A 23292-nucleotide genomic window follows, 5' to 3' on the forward strand; every position below is an offset into this window, starting at 1 on the left:
CTCTTGCTCTTGCTCTTGCTCTTGTTTGTTTCGCTCTCACTCTCTCTTCATTTTCTCACTCACAAAATCACTTATCTCTTTCGCTCTTGCTCACCATAGTTGATCGCGTCAGAGTTACTCGTGTGGACTTGTTGTGTTGGAGAAGAAGAAAAAGATGTATAGAGAAGAAGAAGAAGATGATATGTAGAGGAAGATTTCTCGCACTAGAAAAGAAGAGGAAAAAGAAAAAAGAATGATAATACCACAACTTCACTTGGTCATGATATCAACAAAGGCGCATTTGACATTTTTTTAAAAAAAATTGGGTCATTTGCCATTTTGGACCTTTAAAATGGGTCTTTTGGTCAATTATCTCCTAACTCTTTCACCTATAACATTTAATGTTTTTTATTTTTTATTTTTTTAAAAAAATATCGATCAATATTTATTATATTTAAACATTATGTAACTTATTTAAAATCTTTTTTTAGTACAATAGAAAGTAAAAGGAGGGTTGAGTTATGCACACTTTAATTAGTTTATTCAAAACAACTTTTAATTTCAACTAAATTGAACACTCAATTGACATACGATTATATTAAAAAATCACGAGATTTGTAGTTCGAATCTCTCACATCTACTTTTAATATTTAAATACGTTCTCAACAAACTAATTAACAATTTTGATTACGGACCACTAAACATACCCTAAAAAAAAATCATTGTCAACCAAACGGTTGCAAGGAGAGGATAGTCTTTGAATTATTGTGGTGTTTATTGGGAGCACAAAACTTTACCTTGTCTTCAAGTCTTCCTTTCTTCATCACCAACATTTCATTTCATTTCATCTCTCAAATCTCAAAATCCCAATTCCAAAGCTCTGCAACAAATCTCATCAATGGCGTCTTCAACTTCTACCCCTTTCACCAAACCCCATTCTCCCCATTCTCCACTTCCACCAACATCTACCGCTCACCATAGCAAGTCCTGCGCACAGTTCCTCTGTAAATCCCTCTTCTTCTGCATTTTTCTCCTCCTCCTCCCTCTCTTCCCTTCCGAAGCTCCAGAATTCGTCAATCAGTCTTTGCTCACCAAATTCTGGGAGCTTTTTCATCTCATGTTCGTCGGCATTGCTGTTTCCTATGGTCTCTTCAGCAGAAGGAACATCCAGGTAAGTGTAGACGAACCTCGCTTCTCCAATTTTGAAAACCCGCAGTCGTATTTGTCTAAGATGTTTCACGTCGCTTCGATTTTTGAAGATGTCGACGACTTTAGTATTTCTGACGAGAGGAAATTGAGTGAAGTTTTGTACATTCAGCCGAATCTTGGATCTGTGAGTGATTTTAATGGCCAATCTCGCCAACAGGACAAATTCCATTATTCAATGCCGAAAAAAAGGTACGAAAATTCTCTTGAATTTTCTGATGCTGATAATGTCCGTCGTGCTTGTAAATCGAGATATACTAGGGGTGGATCTGTGGTGGTTGTTGCTGAAACAAATCGTAGTAGTTCTGGTGAATGGTTGGAATCAGGAGCTATTGTAAATTATAAACCTCTAGGTTTGCCTGTTAGGAGTTTGAGGTCGAGTCTTACTGAACCTGATGATGTTGAATTCGATTGTGGTGATGAATCTTGTTTGAGTTCTAAAAGTTCATCCAAGAGCTCTGAGAATAATTGTGAAAGAAGAAGTGAATTTGGTGATAATTGTTGTATGAATTTGGAGGAAAAGTTTGATGAGACTGTAATTGCATCAATGTCCCCATTTCAATTGCGTGAGAAATTTGGAAAGAATGTGATGAGAGAGAGAGGAGTTAGGAATGCTGTTCTTCGCCCTTCCCATTTTAGGCCTCCCTCCATTGATGAAACTCAATTTGAATCACTGAAAAAATCAAGCTCTCTTCATTCTAATCTATCTCAGTCATCACAACCTAGTTCCCTCTCGTCTTCGTTGTCATCTACGACGAGAAAGCACCGTAAAATGTCATCACTCGGTAACATTTCCTATAAAATGTTGCATTCTCGACAATATAGTATGAGTTCTCTGTCTGAAAACAGTCGAGGGAGCTCTGAAGACCCTCTGATTGAACCAGAAAATTCGTCTGAATGCAATGAATCCGTCGTAAGTTCCCCACGTTTAGACAGGAATTTCACAAGTATTCCAAAAGCTTTATCACGGGGAAAATCTGTAAGAACAATTAGAGCAAATGCAACTGCCATAGAGGAAATGAAAGCTCAAGAGATGTATAGAAACCAAGCTGAACATGATGATAATATAGGGAATAAGTTTGAAGGTGTAATGTCACCATATATGAGAGAAGATGGAAAAGAACATGGATGGCCTGGTGTTGTTAACCCGAATGCTGGTAATTCTAATCGTTTTCCAAAGACGACATTCTCAGGGATTGAAGAGCAAAAGGAAGACACCGAGAGTCAGCTGACAGATGATGGTAAAGATAACTCTGAGAGGGAGGATGGAAGTTTTTATGAGAGTTCAGATGAAGAAGCTGCTTCGAGTATGGCGGGAGATTCGGAATCGGGGGCTCACGAGGTTGACAAGAAGGCGGGTGAGTTCATAGCCAAGTTCAGGGAGCAAATACAGCTTCAGAGGATGGCCTCAGTAGATAAAAGATTGAGAGGAGGATGGGGGTCATTCAGCAGCACAAGCAGCAGCTATTTTAGTTGATTGACTAAGCCTTCAATCTTAAAAAGGTTTTCTTCCAAGCCATTTTTACATTTAAGGTTAAATATGTAATTTGCTCTCCAAGATATATTCATTTTTTTAATTTCTTTTTTCTTTTTCAATATTTTGAAAGTATTCTCGCACTCTACCTCCCCTAAGTTCAATAGTTTTAGCCTTAAGAACGAGGATTGAACCTCTAACTTTAAAAATAATTAGTACTTTATACATTGAGCAACGCTTTCCTGGGTCGTTTTTCTCTTTTCCTATCAGTATTTAAAAATGTATATATAACATAAAAATGAACTTCTCTTAACCTATTAGTATTTAACAATATATATATCATAAAAATGAATATTGGATGAGTGATCATCACTCACTTGATGGTTCTTGCTCCACACACTTCATTTTAGATTAGAATCGCAGCATATATTTCAAAGAGTCTTAGTTGTTTTTGTTCTCTTAAGAAGGTTTTTACATGAGTAAGTATGCGGTGAATCTTTTAGATTTTTTTATTTTTATTTTTTTCATTTTTTGAGAAATTGTAATGAGTAAAAATAAATGTGGGTATTTGCAAATCTAGCTACGGTTTTCTAAAATTGCAAATATACCAAAAAACAATTAAATATGATTTCTGTTTTTTATTTATTATTTCCATTTTACCCTCAATTGTGTATTAACCTCACTCTCTCATGCCCTCGCTCATTCAATAAAAGGCTATTCTTCATTGTCTTCAAAACATGGGTCAAATAACATTTTGGACCATTCATACAAAAACCTTGTCAAAATTATTCTACAATATGAATTGTAAATTGTCACTTCATTTCTCAAATTCATGAGAGTGTTACAGATGATTGAATTTGTGGCCAATTATAACTAATAAAAATTGAAGATAAAAATTGACAAACTCTAAATAATGCTACGTGTTTTCACATCGGATCAAGTAAGCCTACATGGATAAAATTGGATAATAATATTTGGGCTTGGTTAAAAAAAGGTCTGTTAAATTACATAATTTGGCCCATAACCTAACCAACCAGGGCGGAGTCCCAATGGAACACAAGCCCACGCTACTCATGGAAAAGTCTAAAGTCTATAACTGGAGAAGCCCAAAGCACTCAATGGATTCCTTTTCGTGGATGCCCTAGAAAGAATGAGTTAGCTTGATAAATTAATTGAACTTCTTCGTTGTCAATTGAAATTTATAATTTCGGTTTAATTCCTCGAGTCAACTAAATTAAAATTTTTATATGTCGGGGACATTTTAAAAATAAATAAATCATGGATTCCCAAATTGTGAAGTTAGAGTCGCATGTATTTTTCATGTGTATGGACTCACCCTTGTTATTGGGCTTGCCCGACTTGAAAAGTAAAGGTCCGAGCTCAACTCAGTCTTCTATTGTCAAAGCCCATGGCCCAACCTCAACCTTGACTTATTGGATTAAAGTTTGGAACCAGCTTGGATCAAACCATTGGATAAGCAAATTGAATATTAATTATTTACATATATATATATATATATATATATATATACGCGCGCGTGTATGTATGGTTTGACATAGTGGTCAAAAGAAGACGCGGTCTCAATAAATGACTAAGAAGTCAAGAGCTATGTAGGAAATAATTTCCTACGAGTTTTCGATAAATGTATATCATTTAAGACAGTGATCCTTTTATGTATTTAATTTTCTAAATCAATTTTATTAGTTTCCAACATTTAAAAAATTTATATATTAACTAACACTATGATATATCTAAATATATTTAAAAATTAAGGCTCCTTGCATATATAATAAAATGAGACTAAAATATCAAAACTTAAAATTAATTACAAATATAACAATATTTATCTTCGACCCCTAAAAAAATCCAAAAAAGCCATTGAAGGAGACAAAAAAAAAAAAAAAAAAAAAAGGATTGATAGCTATAGATTAAAATTTTGATTTTAGTGATAGACAATTATAAACATCTTATCATTGATCTGATGGACAACGATAGAATGTTATCGCTTTCTATCACCAATATATCCAATACTTTATTTGTTTGAGGTTTGCGTTCAGTGGTAACTTTATTGTTGTCTCTACGTGTAGTTACCCCGGTAATGTATTTTCAAAATAAGTTAATTTCACTCAACTGAAAATTTTATACCGGTTAAGTAATTTAAATTAAAATGGATTAGATCCTATATCGTTATTTATGTTTGATAAACCTCTATCACTCTACATCACTTGACTTATGATATAAGTCTTAGAAGTCTTATATGTGTTTGGTTTGCCATCAAACAATTTTGTAGTTCTAAATTAAGTTAAGCATTATATTAATATATATTGTTACATTAATTAATTAATCACTTAAAATAAAAAAAATTAAATTATTATTTTATATATTAAACATAAAGTAAATTAAATTAAACTATTTAATTTTAAAAAAATTTCACAGATAGAAAAAATACCAAACTATTTATAGAAATAGTAAAAAAAATATTGGTAGATACGAATAAACTTCTATCAACCTTTATCGATTATAGACTTCTATTAGTTTTTATATTGATAATACTGTCTATCATAAATATAATTAATTTTTATTACTTGTGTAGATAGTTTTCATTAATTTTCTATTTTTGAAACCCCTAATTTAATTATTAAAAATAACTAAACATGAAAAAAAAAAAGAAAAAAAAAAAAAAAGAAAAGAAAGTGAAATTTTAAGCCTAGCTTCCAGCTCTCCCTCTTTATAGTGAAACCGTCCAGCAGCCCTCTTCGTGATTCAGCCGCACAACGCCTACATTTTGTGAGCTTCTTCTCCTTCAGCCACGCGAGACCCACGACGACCAGCAGTGGCAGTGGCCTCCGGCGAACAGCAGTGAGCAGCAGCAACACTTCTTCTACGACGAGTCCCTTTCGGTTTTCCCTCTTCGCGGCGACTGGAGCAGTGACCATACAACTCGCAGCTTCAGCGGGCAAGTACGCTCTAAACTTCTTTCGAACTCTTTTTAAATGTTGTAGTTGTTTCCAACCGTTAGAACTATTCTGTTGTAACGTTGGACTGATATCTGACGTATTCGATAACTTTTTCAACAAGTACCCAAGTCTAATTTGGTGAGTTATGTGTAGTAAAGTTTGGTTTAGGCCTTTCCGGAGTTGTTTTAAATACTGTATATTAGTTTATAACCCTTGAAAATTCACCTTTTGTAGTTTGGGACGGTTTCAGAGTGTTCGAATAAGGGGTTAAGGTTGTTTTTTGGGGAACTCTTGGGATTTGTCCTAGGAGCACTATAGGTAAGTGGAATTATACTTGTTGAGTTTGTTTGTTGTGTGCTATCATGTTGTGTTTATTCTTAAATATATGGCTTAAATACTCGATGCTCTTAAATTGTTAGGTTATTCTGGATGTTTAAGCACGTTGAGGATGTGGTGGTGTTGTTGTGATGTCAAGCATGTGAAGGGATTTTTTTTTTTTTTTTTTTTTTTTAATGTAATCTTGAAATTATGATATGGTCTGCTTGTTGAGAATGGTTGGATATGCATTTGATTTTTGTTGAGAGCGTGCGGTAGTAGTAGTATTATGTGTTTTAGCATAGAGCATGGTTTGGTAGCATGTTGTAGGAATAGGACTCGTGGATCTATGAGAATGTGTGAAAAATAGGCCAATGAACCTTGTGAGTAGTGAAGGAAAGTAACGTGAATAACATTTGCCTTGGGTAAAAACGGTTGAGGGATCCTACATCACTTTTGGATTAAATGGAACATCGAGGCTTTGGATAAAAATCTAGGAAGTACATATACTTTTAATTGTGCAGGGAAAGTATCAGATACATATTTGATACGGATATATCTAGATGCATGGTTGATATGTAGTGTGTGATTTTTTTTTTTCTTAATACGTGTATCCCTTTCCAGATACGTGAAGGGGACACGTAGGGTTTGTTATAGAGATGTCAGTGCAGAAAAGCTAGTTTCTCTGGCTTGCTGGAGTGTGTGTGATTCTTTGGTGGGTAGAATAGTAGGGTGCCTAGGGAGGGGGATCCTAGGGAGCTTTGGTCTCTTGTTCGTTATCTCGTTCCCTTTAAGTTTCAATTTCGAAGGTTTTTTATAATTATTCTATAGGTTTTATCTCGCATAGTTGGAGTCCCTTCTTGTAAAGGGAGTCTCCTCTTTTTGTGGGCTTGATTTTTGTATGTCCGTGTATTCTTTCATTTTTTCTTAATGAAAGTTATGATTTTCATTTAAAAAAAACATGAAGGGGATATGTTGAGTCTTTTCTTTCCTTCCAAATTCAAGGCTAGCCACTTAAAACCCAACCCACAACCCATTTTATTTGAAAGTCTACTTAAATCTTGCATCCAAAACAAAAGAAATAATAATAAAAAAAAAAAGTAAAAGAAAAAAAAAACCTAAGGCAATCAAATCTTCATTCTTCTCTTTCACTATCCGCCTATGTTTTCTTCTCTCTCTCGCTCTCTTCAAGTTTTCACTCCCTTTTTAATCTACTTTAATTTAACTTAAAATTAGTATTTAACAATTAATGGGCATTATCATAAAAAAAATATAATAAAAAAAAAACATATTTGTATCTAGCCTTTTAGAAATTAGTGCATCACCGTATCCTATCATATTTGTATTCGTATCCATGTCTATACTTCTTGAGTAAAAAAGGTCAACAGTCGAAGCCTTGGGTGAAATGGTCAAGGGTTGACGTAGTTTGATGGCCTTGGGTAAAAATCGTCAAGGGTCGAATGTTGAGAACTGTAGAGAGCATTGAGACCTTGGGTAAAATGGTCAGATGTCGATGTAGCTTGAAGGAGTCAGTCTCAGGAAACTTGGAGTGGATTAAACATATGTTGAGTGAGTTTGTTGAGCTTAAGTTGAGATTGGAAGAGAATTACATGATCTGTTGACTTCTATGTTAGAATTTTATATCTATTATGTATCGTCCATGTATATAGAGCATGTATTTAATGTTCTGAATAGCGTGAAATTTAAATTCGAGTGAGGACTGTGGAGGAACTCGAGGAGTTTGAGATGAGATTGCGTATGCATTACATGATGTGTCAATTCATGTGTCTAGCATGTTATAACTGTTATTTACTTTTCATGTTTATCGAGTATGCATAATTGTATAATTGTTGTGATTAGTATGATGTTTGTGCTGGTATCTCAGTTAAGACGGGGCAGAAAAAATGGACTCCGACACTCTTCTGGATCCCATGGAGATGAAGGTCAGAGAACTTTTAAAGGAATTTCAGATTGACTACTCCCCTACACTACTTAAGCTCGTTGAGGACACGGTTTCAGCTATCAAAAAAGCAATTAAACTCATTCCTGATGACTTGAAGGTTGCTTTTCTTCCTATTCTTGACCTAAATGTCAAACAATGAATGGCCGCAATGTTCGTTGCTCGATAAACTGCTTTACCTGGTGTCATTAACCAATGCATGGCCTTGGTGTTCTTCTTGTCACGTTTAATAAAACTGGAGTCTCGTTTTGCTTTTTCTTGAATTTCTAGCTTCTGGATTGAATTCAAGGCTAAAAACTTTGCAGGTTACTGCAGCAGCAGCTCCGGGTTTTATCAGGGATATTGGCGCAGACAAAGTGGAATTCAAATTTAGGAAGCCTAAATCAATTAAAATCGGCGGTAGTTATACCTTTCAAGGCATTGCAAAACCTGATGTAAATGTGGATCTTTTAATTGGCTTGCCAAAGGTATTACATCCTTTAGTTGGCGTAGTTCGTGTATTTTTAGATTTGGTATTGGTATAGTAGCAGTCTGAATTTCTTTCTTTAAGGAGTAACCTTAAAGTTAGGTATAATTGCTGAGTTGGCTGAGCTGAACAAATTAAGTGACTACGGATTTGAAACCCCATGGGGCTGGTACATTGGCCACAGGCCCACAGTATTATTACATTCATCAAATGTTCAAGAGTCTGAGAGTATTCCTAGCTTTAAACAACTAGGTTTGAGGGCTTATGATTATTGTAAAGGAACAAATTTTTAGATATGATATCTGTAATTGCAAATTTAACATACTTATCTATATGTCAGGAGAAAACTTTCACTATATTATGACGTGGTAGTTCTCTTGGATGTTTCTTAAATTGAACTTCTTTGTGGCAGGAGTGCTTCCATGAGAAAGATTACCTGAATTACCGGTACCATGCTAAAAGGTTTCTTTACCTTTGCACAATCAAGAAATATTTGAACTCATCTTCAATGTTTTCAAAGGTTGAATGGTCTACATTTCAGAATGAGGCTCGAAAACCTGTCTTAATTGTTCATCCAGGTTGGTTATGTGGGAAGTTTAAAGTATTCACTTTGTCTGAGAAAAAAAATGTTAGGGATTGCGCACTTTGGCCTTAATTACAATCGAAACGTTAACTTTGAGAATTAAAATTTCGATTGTAGCTTTTGAAGAACTGAAGGTAGCTCCTGGATTTTTTATCAGAATAATTCCAACAATAGCAGCCTCCTTTTTTAGCATTTCAAAATTGAATCTCAAGCGAAATAACATCCATGCCTTGAACCAAGGTATTCTCATCATATTTCATTTTTAGTATGTTATGGTCACTATACTCTGACCATCTATTAGTTAAGTGTGTCAACCAACTTTTCTCGTTTCTTTTTTATTACTTGCTTCAAGGGAGCTTACTGCCAGCTACACCTAAGTATAACACTAGCATTTTGGAAGATATGTACTTCGAGGATACTGCAGAAATGGTTAAGAAGCCTTTTCTTGAATTGAAAAGTTTGGTAGAAACGTTAATTCTACTTAAGGTAAGCTAATGAGATTTTCTCATATTGACCTGATCATGTTAGTTAGATCTTTGGTATTTTAACATCTGGTTTATGTTATAGGTTTGGGCTCGGCAAAGGGCTCCAATATATGTTCATGATTGCTTGAGTGGATTTTCAATAGCTGTAATATTATCATACCTCATTACCCACAACATAATAAATCATTCAATGACAGCAGTCCAGATGTTCCGTGTTGCATTAAAGTTTATAGGTATGTTTTTCTTTTATTTCGCCCTATCTTCTCACTCGTTAGTCAAAATTGCATTCATCGATGTGCATGGTAAAGAAAAATAAGAATGATTGTTTTAATCATTATTTCTTTGTCCAGTTTTTAAGATATCCTTTATACATAAAAACTTCCGTGCTTGAGATGTTAGTAACAAGTGATAAATGTATTGGCAATAGAGTACGGGACTTTAGTGTGTACAGGCTATGATAAATCACAGTTTAAAATCATATTATGGTTCAATTGCCTGGAAACTATAAAATTGGAATTAAATAGTTTTCCTTGAGGCATATGAAAGTTGTGATATTTCTGCTGTTAAAGAAAAGCAAATTTTAATTATTTGGAAAATTTTATCCTGTGTCTGCAGCTTCTTCAGATTTGTGGAATCGTGGGCTCTATTTTAAGCTTGGACCTCAGAGTACTATTTCAAAGGAGGTTTAAGTACTGTTTCTTAATTCTTTTTAAAATGTATATGTTTGTCTGAGTATATTTCTTTCTGTTGGGTACTTTTCCTTCTCTTTAATTAAGTTCCCGAGGTCAACTCACAAAATAAGATTCTTTTGATATTTTGGGTTACATCCATCACTGACGAGCCCAAAAAAATTGCAGTTTATGTTGTGATTTTTTTTTCCAGATTATCATATACTAATTATTATTTTGTTTTGGATCTATTTTAGTGATTCTTCATAGAGTATCTGCGTTTGTATTCTCATTGATAATGGGATATTTTATACTTTGGTTGCTGATGTCCTGATAACAATGAGATTTCACATGGAATCAATGCGTTTCTAATATTTTTTCCTTGAAAACTCCATGTTATTGTTTGATTCAATTCCCTCATACTCAATGGACTCAGAATGGGCTTTGGTTGCAGGAAAAGAAGCAATATAAAGATTTATTTCCTGTGGTTATATGCAATCCATCTTCCAACTTTAACATTGCCTTTCGAATATCACAATCAGGTTTTGCTGAGGTACTGCAGTGTCAAAGTTTTGTGCTCAATCAATTATGACAGTGTTCATTAATTTTTAAAATATAATCAAATATCATTTTGTTGATATGGTGAAAAATATTAGAGGAAGTCATGTGAATCAATCCCTAGGAAGCTTACAAAAAACTTGCTTGATATCACAATCAGGTTTTGCTGAGGTACTGCAGTGTCAAAGTTTTGTGCTCAATCAATTATGACAGTGTTCATTAATTTTTAAAATATGATCAAATCTCATTTTGTTGATATGGTGAAAAATATTAGAGGAAGTCATGAGAATCCAATCCCTAGGAAGCTTACAAAAAACTTGCTCTAGTTTGAGTTGATTACAAGCAGTGGTATAATTACAAAAAGAACTTAATAGAGGATACCAACACCTCATTCCAATTGCACCTTTTGAAAAAAAAAATTCTTTGATTTTTCTTTAGCCGACTCGAATAATATGCATTTTACTGAATTTAAATTTTGACTGGAGTATCTTTGCACATTCTGAATCACTGTCTGGAAAGGAGTTGTTCCATATTTTTACCATTGGATTATAATATATCCAGCTTGAGTTCAACAAACTTAGAAGGGATTTCCAGCAATTTAGACTGAAGTAGTACTGGAAGAAGAGGTGCACCTGATTTTCTTTCTAAATTCTACTTAGCAAACACCAATCGGACAACATTCTGGAGTCATTTCATTGCATTTACTATTTATTGCCTTCAAACAAAGGAGGATTCTTTTCCAACTTATGTTTGATTGTTAGCTCCTTCCTTTTTCCTTTTTCCTTTTTCCTTTTTCCATTACTCAATTTTCAGCTTCAAGATGAGGCCGCTATGGCACTTGCATGTTTGGAGAAATGCAGCAATGGTGGATTTGAAGAGGTTTTTATGACCAAAATTGACTTTGCTGTTAAATATGACCATTGTATTAGGTATAGACCAGAAGATTCAACTCTTTTTTTTTTTTTTTTTTTGAAAAACATCAATTTATACTCCTATACTTCAGGACTTGTATCAATTTAAACCTTTAAATTTTTGTAAATTTATCAATTTACACCTTCCATTACGTTATGTTCAAGAAAACCTTATCTGAAACTTACAATTGTATCAATTAAACCCCTAAACTTTCATAAATGAATCAATTTAGACTCGTAGTCATAATTTCCTCTTAGAATCGTCCATGCATTTATTCTAGTCACTTGTTTTGTAAAATCGGCATTTGAAGAATTCTACACATGTTTGAGAATTAACGAAGGGGTGTTTTCAAAGGTAATTGTAATGAATGATCTATATTGATTGACTTATGAAAATTTAGAAGTTCAATTGACTCAAATTATAAGTTTCACACGATATTGGTCGAACGAAATTTGGAGGAAGGTGTAAATTGTACACTTATGAAAGTTTAGGGTTTAATGTTAATTATTAGTTTAGGGTTTTAATTGATAGAATTTCCAAAATTTAGGGGTATAAATTGATATTTTCCATTTTTTCCCCTGCATTCTTCTTCATTATGGATGGGCTTTGTATTCATTTTCATTGCTCCTGTTTAATTTTGGTCATCTACGTCGAAGATTCCATTTTGTACTACATCATGTTCTGTCTTTATTTTTATAGATTGACTTTGAGGGGACAAGACAAGGTATATACATCTGGTTTTTGTATGGATGATGAGTGTTGGAGACTATATGAGCAGAAAGTACATGGGGTTTTAAGTCAAGGCCTGACTGATAGAGCAAAATTCATTCGCGTTTCCTGGAGGAACACTGAGGCTGGATGCGATATTGAAAATGTATGGGCCATTTACTGAAACTTAGTGTGTTATGTGTATATATCATTCCTTAATGAATATTGTCCTTGTGATGCCAGGGATTATCAGTATTTGATACACAACCATTGCTTGTTGGATTTTCAATAAGCTCTGTGGAAAAAGCTTTTCGTGTGGTCGATATCGGTCCTGATGCTGATAACAAAGAAGATGTAAATATGTGCCCTAGTTAGAAAGTTTTACCTCGTAAAATACATTTACTCATCAAGCTTTTATTCCATGACAGGCCCTAAAATTTCGGAGATTTTGGGGTGAAAAGGCTGAGCTCAGGAGATTTAAAGATGGCAGAATTGCAGAAAGCACAGGTTATAATATATTTTTTTTCCTCTGGTGGATTATTTAAGTTTATTGATACGAGTATTGTGGCCTGGCAAGTTGCATCTAAGACCACCCACAAAATGTTAACATGCTTATCTCTAAATTTCTTAGTTTGGGAAACTGATCAATGGACAAGGCATCTCATTTTAAAGAGAATTGTGGAATATATTTTTGTTCGACACCTTTCGCCAATGTCAAACAACCATATTATGCATGCCGTGGATCAGATTGATTTCTCCCTGCTTCATGGTTCTCGAGGTATTCTATGTCCTGATCCTTTTTTCCTTTTTAATTTATTTATTTTTTCCCTCTTTAAACAAGAAACAAATTTCAATTGTCAGATGAAAAGATAGCTATGACATGTAACTATAGCCCCCAACTCAAATGATTGAGATTAATTTCCTTTCACAAAATGCTATTTATATATTTAATTTTTCCATAATTTATGCATCATTTTCTTTCAACCATAAACTCTTCATATCAAGTATGATTGTTTCTATCTAATATTCTTAATTTTTTTTAATGCATTTCTTTGTCAACTTGGTTTACAAGATGCTTTCAGCTTCAAGCCCCCAACAATTTGTTTCAAATCAAGCTATAATTCTATTTTAAATTTAAAGCAGCATATGACTTGTTAGTTACCTTTTTCTTACATAAACTAATCTTATTAATTTTAGTCCGTTCAAAGGAACATTTTTACACCTTCTGTTGTATTGAAAAAATGCTAAGGCAATATTTTTCTTTAAATAAAGGGTTTTTTAATTGTTTCAGATCCAATAACATTTTCTGGAACTTTGCTTGCGGCTTTTGAAGTTTTATCGAAGCGGTTACGTTCAATAGAAGACATTCCTTTGAAGGTGTCTGCTGTACAGCCTTTAGACTCAGGTATTAGACTTCAGAGGACACAATTCTCTTGAAGACTCTTGATCATTCCTGTCAATTATAATTCCATTATCCAGATTTAGATTGTAGGAACTTGGACTATTTATCTCATCTTTTATATCAATGAATCTAGATATTTGTATTTCTTCATCATATTTTTGGTTGCCCTATGAACTCAGCAGACATCATAATAAGCACGATTACTTAGGAGTTAGGACATGCAAAAACAAAATTAGAAAATGTACTGATGGTTTAAGTGAGCCGTAGTTCTATTTTCAAAACAATTTTCATTTTATCTGCCCTGAGAAAATAATTTACTACTATCAACTTCAAATAAGAAGGAATTTTGGCTATCAACCAGAAGTCCAGGAGTAAAATTTCCCTAGACACAGGGTCAGGAATAGCAGACTGTATGCTTATCATATTTACAGCTTTCAGGTATACATCTGTCTATCCCCCTGAACCTCACCCACTAGCTGAAGAAAAAGCAAGTGGTCTGCAAATACAGAAGACATTTGCTCCATCCTGCATCCATCCACTCGAAGTTATGATTCAGGCATGAAGTGACCTGAACTCTAAGTTTATTTGTTAGCATTTAAAATAACTTGTGACTAGATCTTTTCCCCTTATTTTCAGTTGGAAGGCTCTGGGAACTGGCCCACTGATGAGGTTGCAATCGAGAAAACCAAAACAGCCTTCCTTCTTAAAATTGGAGAGAGGTGAGCAAAAATTTGATTTTGTAATGACAACATTAATCTCGGATGTCAATTTGATGGTCTCAATATTGCAGTCTGCAGAATGTTTGGGGGATGACATGTATTGCTTCTGAAGATTCTGTTAATGTACTTGTCTCTGGTTATGCCTTCCGCCTAAAAATTTGGCATGAAAGAGGCCTGAGTTTGTTGAGTAAGGAATGTAAGGCATCATCTCTCTGACATGTTTATGCAGTCTTGGGTCTGGTGGTATCGTGGGTTTCTTGAACCATTTTAATGTTAACAAGTTAACTAAATTTGCAGCTGGAAATGAATTATCAAATTGGATCTCCTCAACTGATAAGCAACTTTTTATTCAAAACCAGCATTCTAGCATGATTAGCGGATTACAGGCTCGTCACTCAATATATGGACCGGTTGTTAGGTGTGTACTGATTGCTGTGTATGTTATAGATTTCAATAATGCACTCCTCACAACTGTGTTGGCATTTTAAGGTTGGCAAAACGATGGGTGGCCTCACATTTCTTTTCAGCATGCTTGGTAGAGGAAGCAGTTGAACTCTTGGTAGCATCAATTTTCCTGAAGCCTCTACCCTTCCATGCACCACTTTCTCGAATCACAGGTTTTTTAAGGTGTGTATATGTCTAATGTATCTTTGCACTATTTGCCTTCGTATAGGGAGCCTTTTTCTGTAATTCTCATGGAAGGAAAGTGAAACTGAATATGAAAGTTAGATAAAATAACAAAAGCCTGAAACAGAAGTGACTGGCAAAATTATAACAAAATAACATTTACTAAAAGATTCTCCAGTTGTAAGTAAAAAACAAAGGACAATTGCAGAAGAGAACTTGGACGTATAAACCAAAAGGCAGGTATTGGAATGAGCCATGTTGCATACCCCTTCCTAAAACCTCTCGACACCCTTAAAAGTTCTCATCTTTCTTTCTAGCCAAATAATTCAAGGGAGTGGCTTGCCAAACAGCCCTTTCTTTATCTCATAAATGAGAATTTAAGAGCACGGCTTTTAGCATCAGATTGATGATTCCTACTTTGGGTCAACCTTACGTCGAAGGTATTCAAAAATGCATTCTAGCAAACCGTGACAAGCTGACATCTCCACTACCTATGGTCTAGATCCTCCCTCTTATAGATGCTTACAATAAAGAACTCTCTGTTGAGGCCTCAAAGCCATAGACAAAGGACCTCCTGGGTGAATCAATGGCGTTAATCCTCACATGATCAACGAACCTTGCAAAAACAAATATATTTATATACATATTACAATTGGAGGGGTCTTCTTTATTAGTTTTGTGGGAGGGGGTTTCCTCTACCCCTGCCCTTAGGTTGTTCTTGTGGTTCTTTTGATGATATACATCTCTATCTCTTATAAAAAAAATTGTGAAAACAAACACGAGTTTGTTGAAAACAAAGAGGCGATCAAACAAGAAGGGGGAATATTTACAAGAATATATTACCGAATACTCGGGGTCCCAGCACAACACTCCTTGTACCCCAGTGAAATTAAAACCCTTGTAGAAGGGATTGGTGAGGACATGCCTGAGAGCTGGGCTGGACAAGAGCCTCTTAAAGTGACAATTAACGAAGTAGAATTCTGAAACAATAAGGCGAGAAACAATTTACTTAACTTTCTTGGAACTGTAAGAAAGATTATGGAATAGAGACGTGAGAAAAGTTAACAAAAAGGGACTGTCACCCAACAATTGGTCCTCTAAAAGACCTCTCGTTTCCTCCCTAATGAAAAATATCAAGAATTTGGAATGCAAGGCCCACTTACCCATCTGCAAAGCCCCCCCTCCCCGCCCCCCCTCTAAATTTATTTATCCTAAGAGAAATCAAATTTTATTGAGAAAAATGAGAGACTAATAAGAGAGGTTATACAGAAAAGGCCAACAAAATAAGTCCAAACAACTTATGGCAAAAAAAAAAAAAAAAAAAAAAAAAAAAGAAGTAAAAAAAGAAAAAAGAAAAAAGAGAAAAAAGAAAAGTCCAAACAAGAATTAGGAGAAAGGGACTCCTATCTAAAGGAATAAGACTTAGCAGATTATACAAAAATCCTTAGCCCAAGCCCACAAAGAAATATTAGGTCCAATGACAAATTTGTTCGTAGAACCATTTACCCTTTCTAAAGATTCAGTTATTTCTTGAGTTTTAAAAAAAAAAAAAAGTCTCTCTCAAGGCTTCATGATGAAAGTTTTTAGTAATCATTTTATTTGCTTGGAGTCATTTCTTTTTAGTTTTGGCTCCTTTTTTTGTGAGCTTTATTTTTGTATGCTCGTGTATTCTTTACTTTCTATTTTTTCTCAATGAAAATTTGGTTATTCATGAAAAACAAGCTTGCCAAAAGATTATGCCTTTATCCCTTCCTGCTCATATGTACTTGCTATAACCTTACGCCATGAAGTATCAAAATGTAAAGTGATTGCCAACTTTACAATAATAATTTAATTTTATCATTAAATTATTTATTTATATATTTTTCATTTGACATACTACAGTGCTTAGTTTGTTTGCAGCTCACTTCATCTGTTTCTGCATTGTGACTTCTTTAGGTTCTTAAGATTACTGTCGGAATATGATTGGACTTTTTCTCCATTGGTTATTGACATAAACAATGATTTGGGTGCAAATGAGGAGAAAGAAATAGCTGTAAGGTCTAACGTTTGCGAATAGTTCCTATTATTATTATGGGTACCCTTTAATTGTTATTTATTCTTATCGGATTTTTATAGGATAAATTTAACACGACACGAAAAGATTTGCAAGAGAATCCAGACAGTGCAAGTCCCGCCATGTTCTTAGCAACAGCGTATGACAAGGCATCCGAGGCTTGGACCAGGTTTTCACCAAAATTATCGGTATGAAATTTTAAGCACTTTTCTAATGAATAAATGCCTTTAATTCAATATCTTTTCTTGTCAAAAGAAAATAATGAATAATTTGCCTTTCAATGTATCTAAGAATGTTAATGTACAACCTTTTCAGAGCCAAAATTTATAAAATTAGATGATTATTTAGTTGGATTAGTTGTAAGTGGGAATAGGGACCTATGATTTTTTAAAAAAGATTTTCTGCAAGAAGTCACTGCCAGCCGAGACTTTAAATATAGCTCTGTTGCAGAGTGTGCATGACCAACATTGTTTGAGCTTTTTAATTCTTTTGTTAATGACGTTATGCGCACTTCTTGTTAAAAGGAGCTAAAAAGGTTGGCTGCTTATGCTAGAAGTAGTGCGGATTTGTTGACAAGACTAATATTGCAGCATCAGGTCGATTCTTATCAGTGGGAGGTGAGGGAGTATCCCTAGAACCATTATTTGATCATTTTATTTTCCGCGTTAAATGTTGTTGTTTCTAAGAAACCTAACGTCGTAATGTTTGTTCGGTCTGTAGTGCCTTTTCCGAACTCCGTTGACAAACTATGATGCTGTTATTCTACTCCACAGAGACAAATTACCTTACCCACAACGTCTTCTCTTCCCATCCGAACTGAACCGAGGTATTCTTCATGAGCTGGCCAATGATGGTCTTTCTTGATGTTCCCTTTTTGTGATTGCCGAAGCTTTTGATATCTGAATTTTAATCATGAGCATATTTTACTAGGAATTCATATCGCAAAAGGGAATCCTAGCAAGATCTTCTCTCCATACTTGTCTCCTAGAAACTTGAAAGCATGTTCTGATAACATTAAGGACAAGCTTTTGGTAAATTTTGATCCGTTAAGTTGTTATATCGCAGATTTGCAGGCAAGTGAAGTGACTCAGTATGCTTTGATATTGCATTTTTTTTATTCGTCGATTTTGCTGCTTACCCATCTTTATGAAAATGCAGAAAGAATTCTCGAACACTTTCAACTTATGGTATGACTCTCTGGGAGGTGATGCAATTGGTGTAACATGGGGACGACACAGTTCAAAGGTAAGTTTACTAGGTCATTTCAAATTTTATCGCCAAAGTTCACTTATCCAACTGAACCGAGTTCCTTTTACCCTCTCTTACAGAAGCGTGGACGTGGCGATGAAGCTGTGAAGGAAGAAAAAGAACCAGCTGAAGTGCTAAAATCTGCTGGTGAAACTGGTAAAGGTCTAATGAGGAGTATTTACCTACTCAAGGCTCCAAGGCTCACCACCTAAGCTTAATGCCAAAGAATTACTGTGCTAGGGTTTTTGTCTTCAATTAAGTGTCATTAGATCTCTTGTTATTTATCCAATCATGTTATAACCCATCTTTCAGTTGGAATTTTCTATGCCTATGGAAGAAAGGCTGCTTACCAACTGAACAATTATTCCAATGTATTATATCTGATTATTGATGTATTAATATTATGGAAATATTGGGTGGGAAAATATGCATTAGATTTTACAGCAAACTAAATCATCAAATTTTACCCTTCCTTTCAGGGCTCCCACCCAACATCTAAAAATTGTTTGCCCAGTTATTCATGAATTCAAATTTGCATGAGTTCCAAACAGGGGGTTGGTTAGTCTCTCATCTTGATAAAATTTGTTTGATAGGAAACTTATTTTATGTTACATAAAATCATTTATAGTAAAATTGACAGACGCTTGGAGGAGAAACAAATGTAATCTTTCCCAACTTTTACTAAATCTTTTCTAAAATTTATCTTCTGCAACACTGCGATCACCTTGCGATTGGATTTTTTTCCATAGACTGCTGCACAATTGTTTGAAAGGGAGACAACGAGAAACTTGTGAATCCATTTGTAAATTCAGAATATTGTGAAAATAGAAATAGGACATAAGATTTGAGAGGAAGATTCAGAAAGATTATATAAGATTTGGGAAAGACTACAATCTTTGACGTTCATCTTGATTGAGATTTCATTGAAAAAATTCAAATAAATCAAAAGTTTGGATGTATAACGAAGTTAAATTATTCGAATCTCGGGGTCAATCTCGGTTGGAAAGGACCGACAAAAACTATTTCAACCAGTTCTCGTGCAAGGTGTGAAAGATGAAAGCATTTTAGATTTATTTTTGATAATTTCCAAGTTTTAGTAGCATCGTGGTATAACTTTGAAAAATAATCGGTTTACAATTGCACCTAATAAACAATAGATCTAATACTATGCATAAATACTTGCATCGAAATAATTGGTTTGCGTCATATGACCTTCCGCATATCTCCAAGCTTGATCGATCTATTCATATCTTGCTCTCTTAGATCTACCATCTATGTCCACTGTGGAATCTAAATCTACACTTGCCCCTTCCTTTTGTCACTCCACTCAGACCTTTGTTCTAACATGAGACCAGTACTAACCATCTTTGATAGCAAGTAATGAATGTGGAACTACAAGCTATACAAGACTCATACTCGGGACTACGTGGATCTATTTCCTGGCAAAAGGTCTATTGGTTATAAGTGGATTTGTAAAATCAAAATGCACTCTAGTGGACCTATTGAATGTTATATAAGGCTCGCCTTGTTACAAAAAGCTACTTGCAAGAATAGTATTGGTTACAAAGAGGCATTTTCCCTGGTCACTTGAATGACATCTGTTTGCAGTCTTTTGGCTAATACAATTGACAAATAATAGTCTCTTCTAGTTGGATGTCAAAAATGCTTTTCTTAATGACACTTAAGACAATGTCTTCTTCACGAGCCTGGTTGCCCACTTAAGACAATGTCAAAAATGCTTTTCTTAATGACACCTAAAACAAGCTCCACGAGCCTGGTTGCAACTTTCAATTATTCTATAACTCAATTTGGGTTTACTTCCAGTTCTCATGATATAATGCTTTTTACAAATTAAACTCCTTAGGGGCCGTTTGGATTGAAGTTTTCTCAATGCCCAGGAATTAAGGATGTATGAGAATTATATGTCTGGGAATAAAATTACTGGGAATTAAGGATGACTATGTTTGGTTGTGCATGGGAAAACAATGTCTGGAAATAGTATGTGTGGGAATTAAAAAATAAATTGAGATTTTCCCTGTAAGCATTTGTTGAAATGCCTTGAATCTATTTGTTGGCGCTTCGAACAACCAAGTACGGGTAGTGAACCACGTATATCTGTGTGTCGATCTTCTTTATCTCTACGTTTCCTTTTTTTGTGTTCCTTAATTGTCGATTTCGTAACAATACGATTGCTTAAATTATCTATACGATCGCTTAAATTATCTACACGATCGTTTACAAAATACTATACAATCGCTTAAATTATCTACACGATCGCTAAGCTCCGCTACACGATCGCTGAGTAACAAAACGCTATATGAACGCCTATCCAATGCTATACGATCACCTACCAAATGCTATACGATCGCTTACCAAATGCTACACGATCACTGAGTTCGGCTACACGATCGCTTAGCTCTACTACACGATCGCTGAGCTCTGTAAGACGATCGTTGGGTAACAAAATTCTATATGATCGCCTACCCAATGCTATACGATCGCTTACCAAATGCTACACGATCGTTGAGTAACAAAATGCTATACGATCACCTACCCAATGCTATATGATCGGCTACCCAATGCTATACGATCGCTTACCAAATGCTACACGATCGTTGAGTAACAAAATGCTATACGATCGCCTACCAAATGCTACACGATCGCCTACCAAATGCTACACGATCGCTTACCAAATGCTACACGATCGCTTACCAAATGCTATACGATCGCTGAGTAACAAAATGCTATATGATTTCACGATTGGAAGGAAGAAAAATTGTGGTAGGAAGCGGAAGAAGAAATGAAAACCCACACTTCTCAATGGGTATGCAATTCCTTCATTTGTGTGGATAAAAGATACCTAGGAATTGCCTTTTCCAAGGTAAATAAACAAATTCCACCAACTAAACATGGGCTTTGTAAACTCATTCCCATTCCCACCCTCTTTTCCCTCCAACCAAACGACCCCTTAGAGTATTATTCTTCTCCTCGTTTATGTTGATGATATAATTATTACATGTGATGATCTTTAACTTATATTTTAAGATGAAAGTGTTGGATATATATAGTGAAGGAAAGTGAAAGTTTGGTAAGATTTGAAACGTGAAATGAATTTAATTGTGTAGATTAAATTCATTGTTTAGAAACTTTCAAATTGAATTGAAACTTCAAATAAAAATAATGTTTCATGTACAAATTTAATATGTATGAAAGTTTTGTAGTTTTTTCAAATTGAATGAGTTATGTTTGATTTTTGTCAAGTAACAACTCAATTGAGTTAAAATTGACAAATTTTTTTTTGTATTTATTTGATTTTATTTTGTAATTTGGAGAGTTACCAAGTTGTTAGCCTATAAATAGCTACTTGGTTCTTCATTTGTGGCATCTCATGCCAAATTGAAGGGTTCTCTCCTTTATTTCTTTTGTTCTTGAGTTGAGTTGAGATCAAGTATCTAAAAGTTCTGCCAGATCCAAGTAGTTCGAGGTTGCAGTTTTACCAGTGTTAGTCGTTGTATCATGCTAAGATGATCACTGTAGTCTGCTTGCAGTCCGTGTAGAGTGAATAATTATCTTTAAGACAACGCTTACTAAAAGCGTGTCTCGACTATGTTTTAAGTCTCCAAAGGTTTTGAAGTTCTTTCAAATCTTTGCTTATTTTCATATTTAAGCCTTGTTACATCATTTGGCTTTCGTTTGAGTTTGAATATTATACATTGAGTATATTGTTTCTAGTAATTTAGGTGTAATCAGTTTGCTAGTGTATTCAGTTCTGTATATACCAATTCCCCCAACAATATGAAGACACTTATTATATTTGAATTGATGGCTGCAAACTCCTCCACCAATGCCACTACTTCAACCATGATTGGATCACCCATTGTCAAACCTCATGCTGAAAAACTATAAAAGTTTAAGGGAGACAATTTCAAGAGATGACAACAGAAGATGATCTTTTATCTCACCACACTAAATCTTGCTCATAATTTGAAGGAAGATTGCCCAATTACCCTGTCAGAAGCTATAACCCCTGAAACAGAAGCTGCAAAGCAAGCATGGATGCATTCGAACTTCCTGTGTCATAATTATATATTTAGTGGTCTTGACGACACTTTTACAATGTTTATTGCAATGCCTACAATACATTAAAACTATTTGGGATGTATTAGACAAGAAGTACAAGCTGGAAGATGCTGGTACTAAGAAATTCCTTGTGGAAAAATTCTAGGATTATAAGATGGTTGATACCAAGTTTGTAGTCAATCAGATGGAAGGATTACAAATTATCATCAGTGATTTGTAAAGTAAAGGATTGGACATCAATGAGCCTTTCCAAGTTGTTGCTGTGATTGAGAAGTTGGAAGGACTTCAAATACTATCTCAAACACAAGCGAAAGAAGTTATCCATGAAGAATCTTGCGGTAAAACTCCATATTGAAGAGGATAACAGAAAAGAAAATAAAACTCCGCTAGAAGTTGAAGTCAAGACTCACATTGCTGAAGCTTCAAAACATGAACCCAGGAAGCAGAATTTCAAGAAGAAAACTGTGAATCATGGGTCAAGAAATGATGCTAGCAAGTGCATTCGAGACAATTGTTGGGTTGTGGTAAGAATGACCATACTGTTGCAATGTACGAGCATAAGAAGGGACAAAGTTCCAACAATCAAGCTAATGTCGTGAAAAATGACGATTTGGTTGTCGTCATTTCTGAGGTAAATATGGCTTCAGACACCAAAGGTTGGTGGACTGATACTGGTGCTACTAAGCACATTTGTAAAGACAAGTCATTGTTCATTACATATGAGAAGCTAGATGGCAGCGATAAGTTGTACATGGAAAATGCTTCAACTGCCTCAGTGGAAGGCAAGAGCTTTGCTGAAATGGACTTCTGGAAAGATACTTACCCTTAATGATGTATGACATGTGCTAGAGATTCGAAAGAATTTAGTGTCAGGAACCCTACTTAACAA

General features: G+C 34.8%; 2 protein-coding genes across 5 annotated transcripts; both read left to right on the top strand.

Annotated features, from left to right (window-relative positions):
* Positions 1-738: 738 nt before the first annotated feature.
* Positions 739-2894, top strand: LOC120092595 (uncharacterized). Its single transcript, XM_090307824.1, has one exon. It carries the CDS (start codon positions 878-880, stop codon positions 2660-2662), a length of 1785 nt encoding a protein of 594 aa, XP_090163950.1. The 5' UTR covers positions 739-877; the 3' UTR covers positions 2663-2894.
* Positions 2895-5389: 2495 nt separating this feature from the next.
* LOC120067152 (nucleolar protein) lies at positions 5390-18748 on the top strand. Of its 4 annotated transcripts, none has more exons than XM_090308243.1 (28): positions 5390-5619; positions 5851-5934; positions 7817-7991; positions 8197-8358; positions 8770-8935; positions 9058-9180; positions 9293-9426; positions 9508-9658; positions 10041-10108; positions 10548-10646; positions 11465-11580; positions 12263-12437; positions 12515-12625; positions 12700-12778; positions 12903-13049; positions 13563-13676; positions 14105-14229; positions 14310-14392; positions 14464-14588; positions 14690-14810; positions 14882-15019; positions 16958-17054; positions 17138-17263; positions 17600-17692; positions 17796-17901; positions 18006-18152; positions 18238-18320; positions 18404-18748. In XM_090308243.1, exons 3-28 carry the CDS (start codon positions 7836-7838, stop codon positions 18533-18535), a joined length of 3177 nt encoding a protein of 1058 aa, XP_090164369.1. In that variant the 5' UTR covers positions 5390-5619; positions 5851-5934; positions 7817-7835; the 3' UTR covers positions 18536-18748. The 4 variants fall into 4 exon arrangements, with proteins under 4 accessions (XP_090164369.1, XP_090164368.1, XP_090164370.1 ...); XM_090308245.1 differs by having other exon boundaries at positions 5418-5615; XM_090308242.1 differs by lacking the exon at positions 5851-5934.
* Positions 18749-23292: the final 4544 nt, after the last annotated feature.

The sequence above is a fragment of the Benincasa hispida genome, chromosome 12 (genome assembly GCF_027475165.1).
Source record: "Benincasa hispida cultivar pf3 chromosome 12, pf3_genome.v1.1, whole genome shotgun sequence".
In the NCBI taxonomy this organism is placed as follows: Eukaryota; Viridiplantae; Streptophyta; class Magnoliopsida; order Cucurbitales; family Cucurbitaceae; genus Benincasa; species Benincasa hispida.

What these genes read in the sequence shown, in the direction of transcription:
- LOC120092595 (XM_090307824.1), top strand. Translation starts at nt 878, where the DNA reads ATGGCGTCTTCAACTTCTACCCCTTTCACCAAACCCCATTCTCCCCAT.
- LOC120067152 (XM_090308243.1), top strand. Translation starts at nt 7,836, where the DNA reads ATGGACTCCGACACTCTTCTGGATCCCATGGAGATGAAGGTCAGAGAA. An exon ending in CTGGATGCGATATTGAAAAT is followed by an intron (nt 12,438 to 12,514) that starts GTATGGGCCATT and finishes TTGTGATGCCAG; the next exon opens with GGATTATCAGTATTTGATAC. An exon ending in CAGAATTGCAGAAAGCACAG is followed by an intron (nt 12,779 to 12,902) that starts GTTATAATATAT and finishes TAAATTTCTTAG; the next exon opens with TTTGGGAAACTGATCAATGG.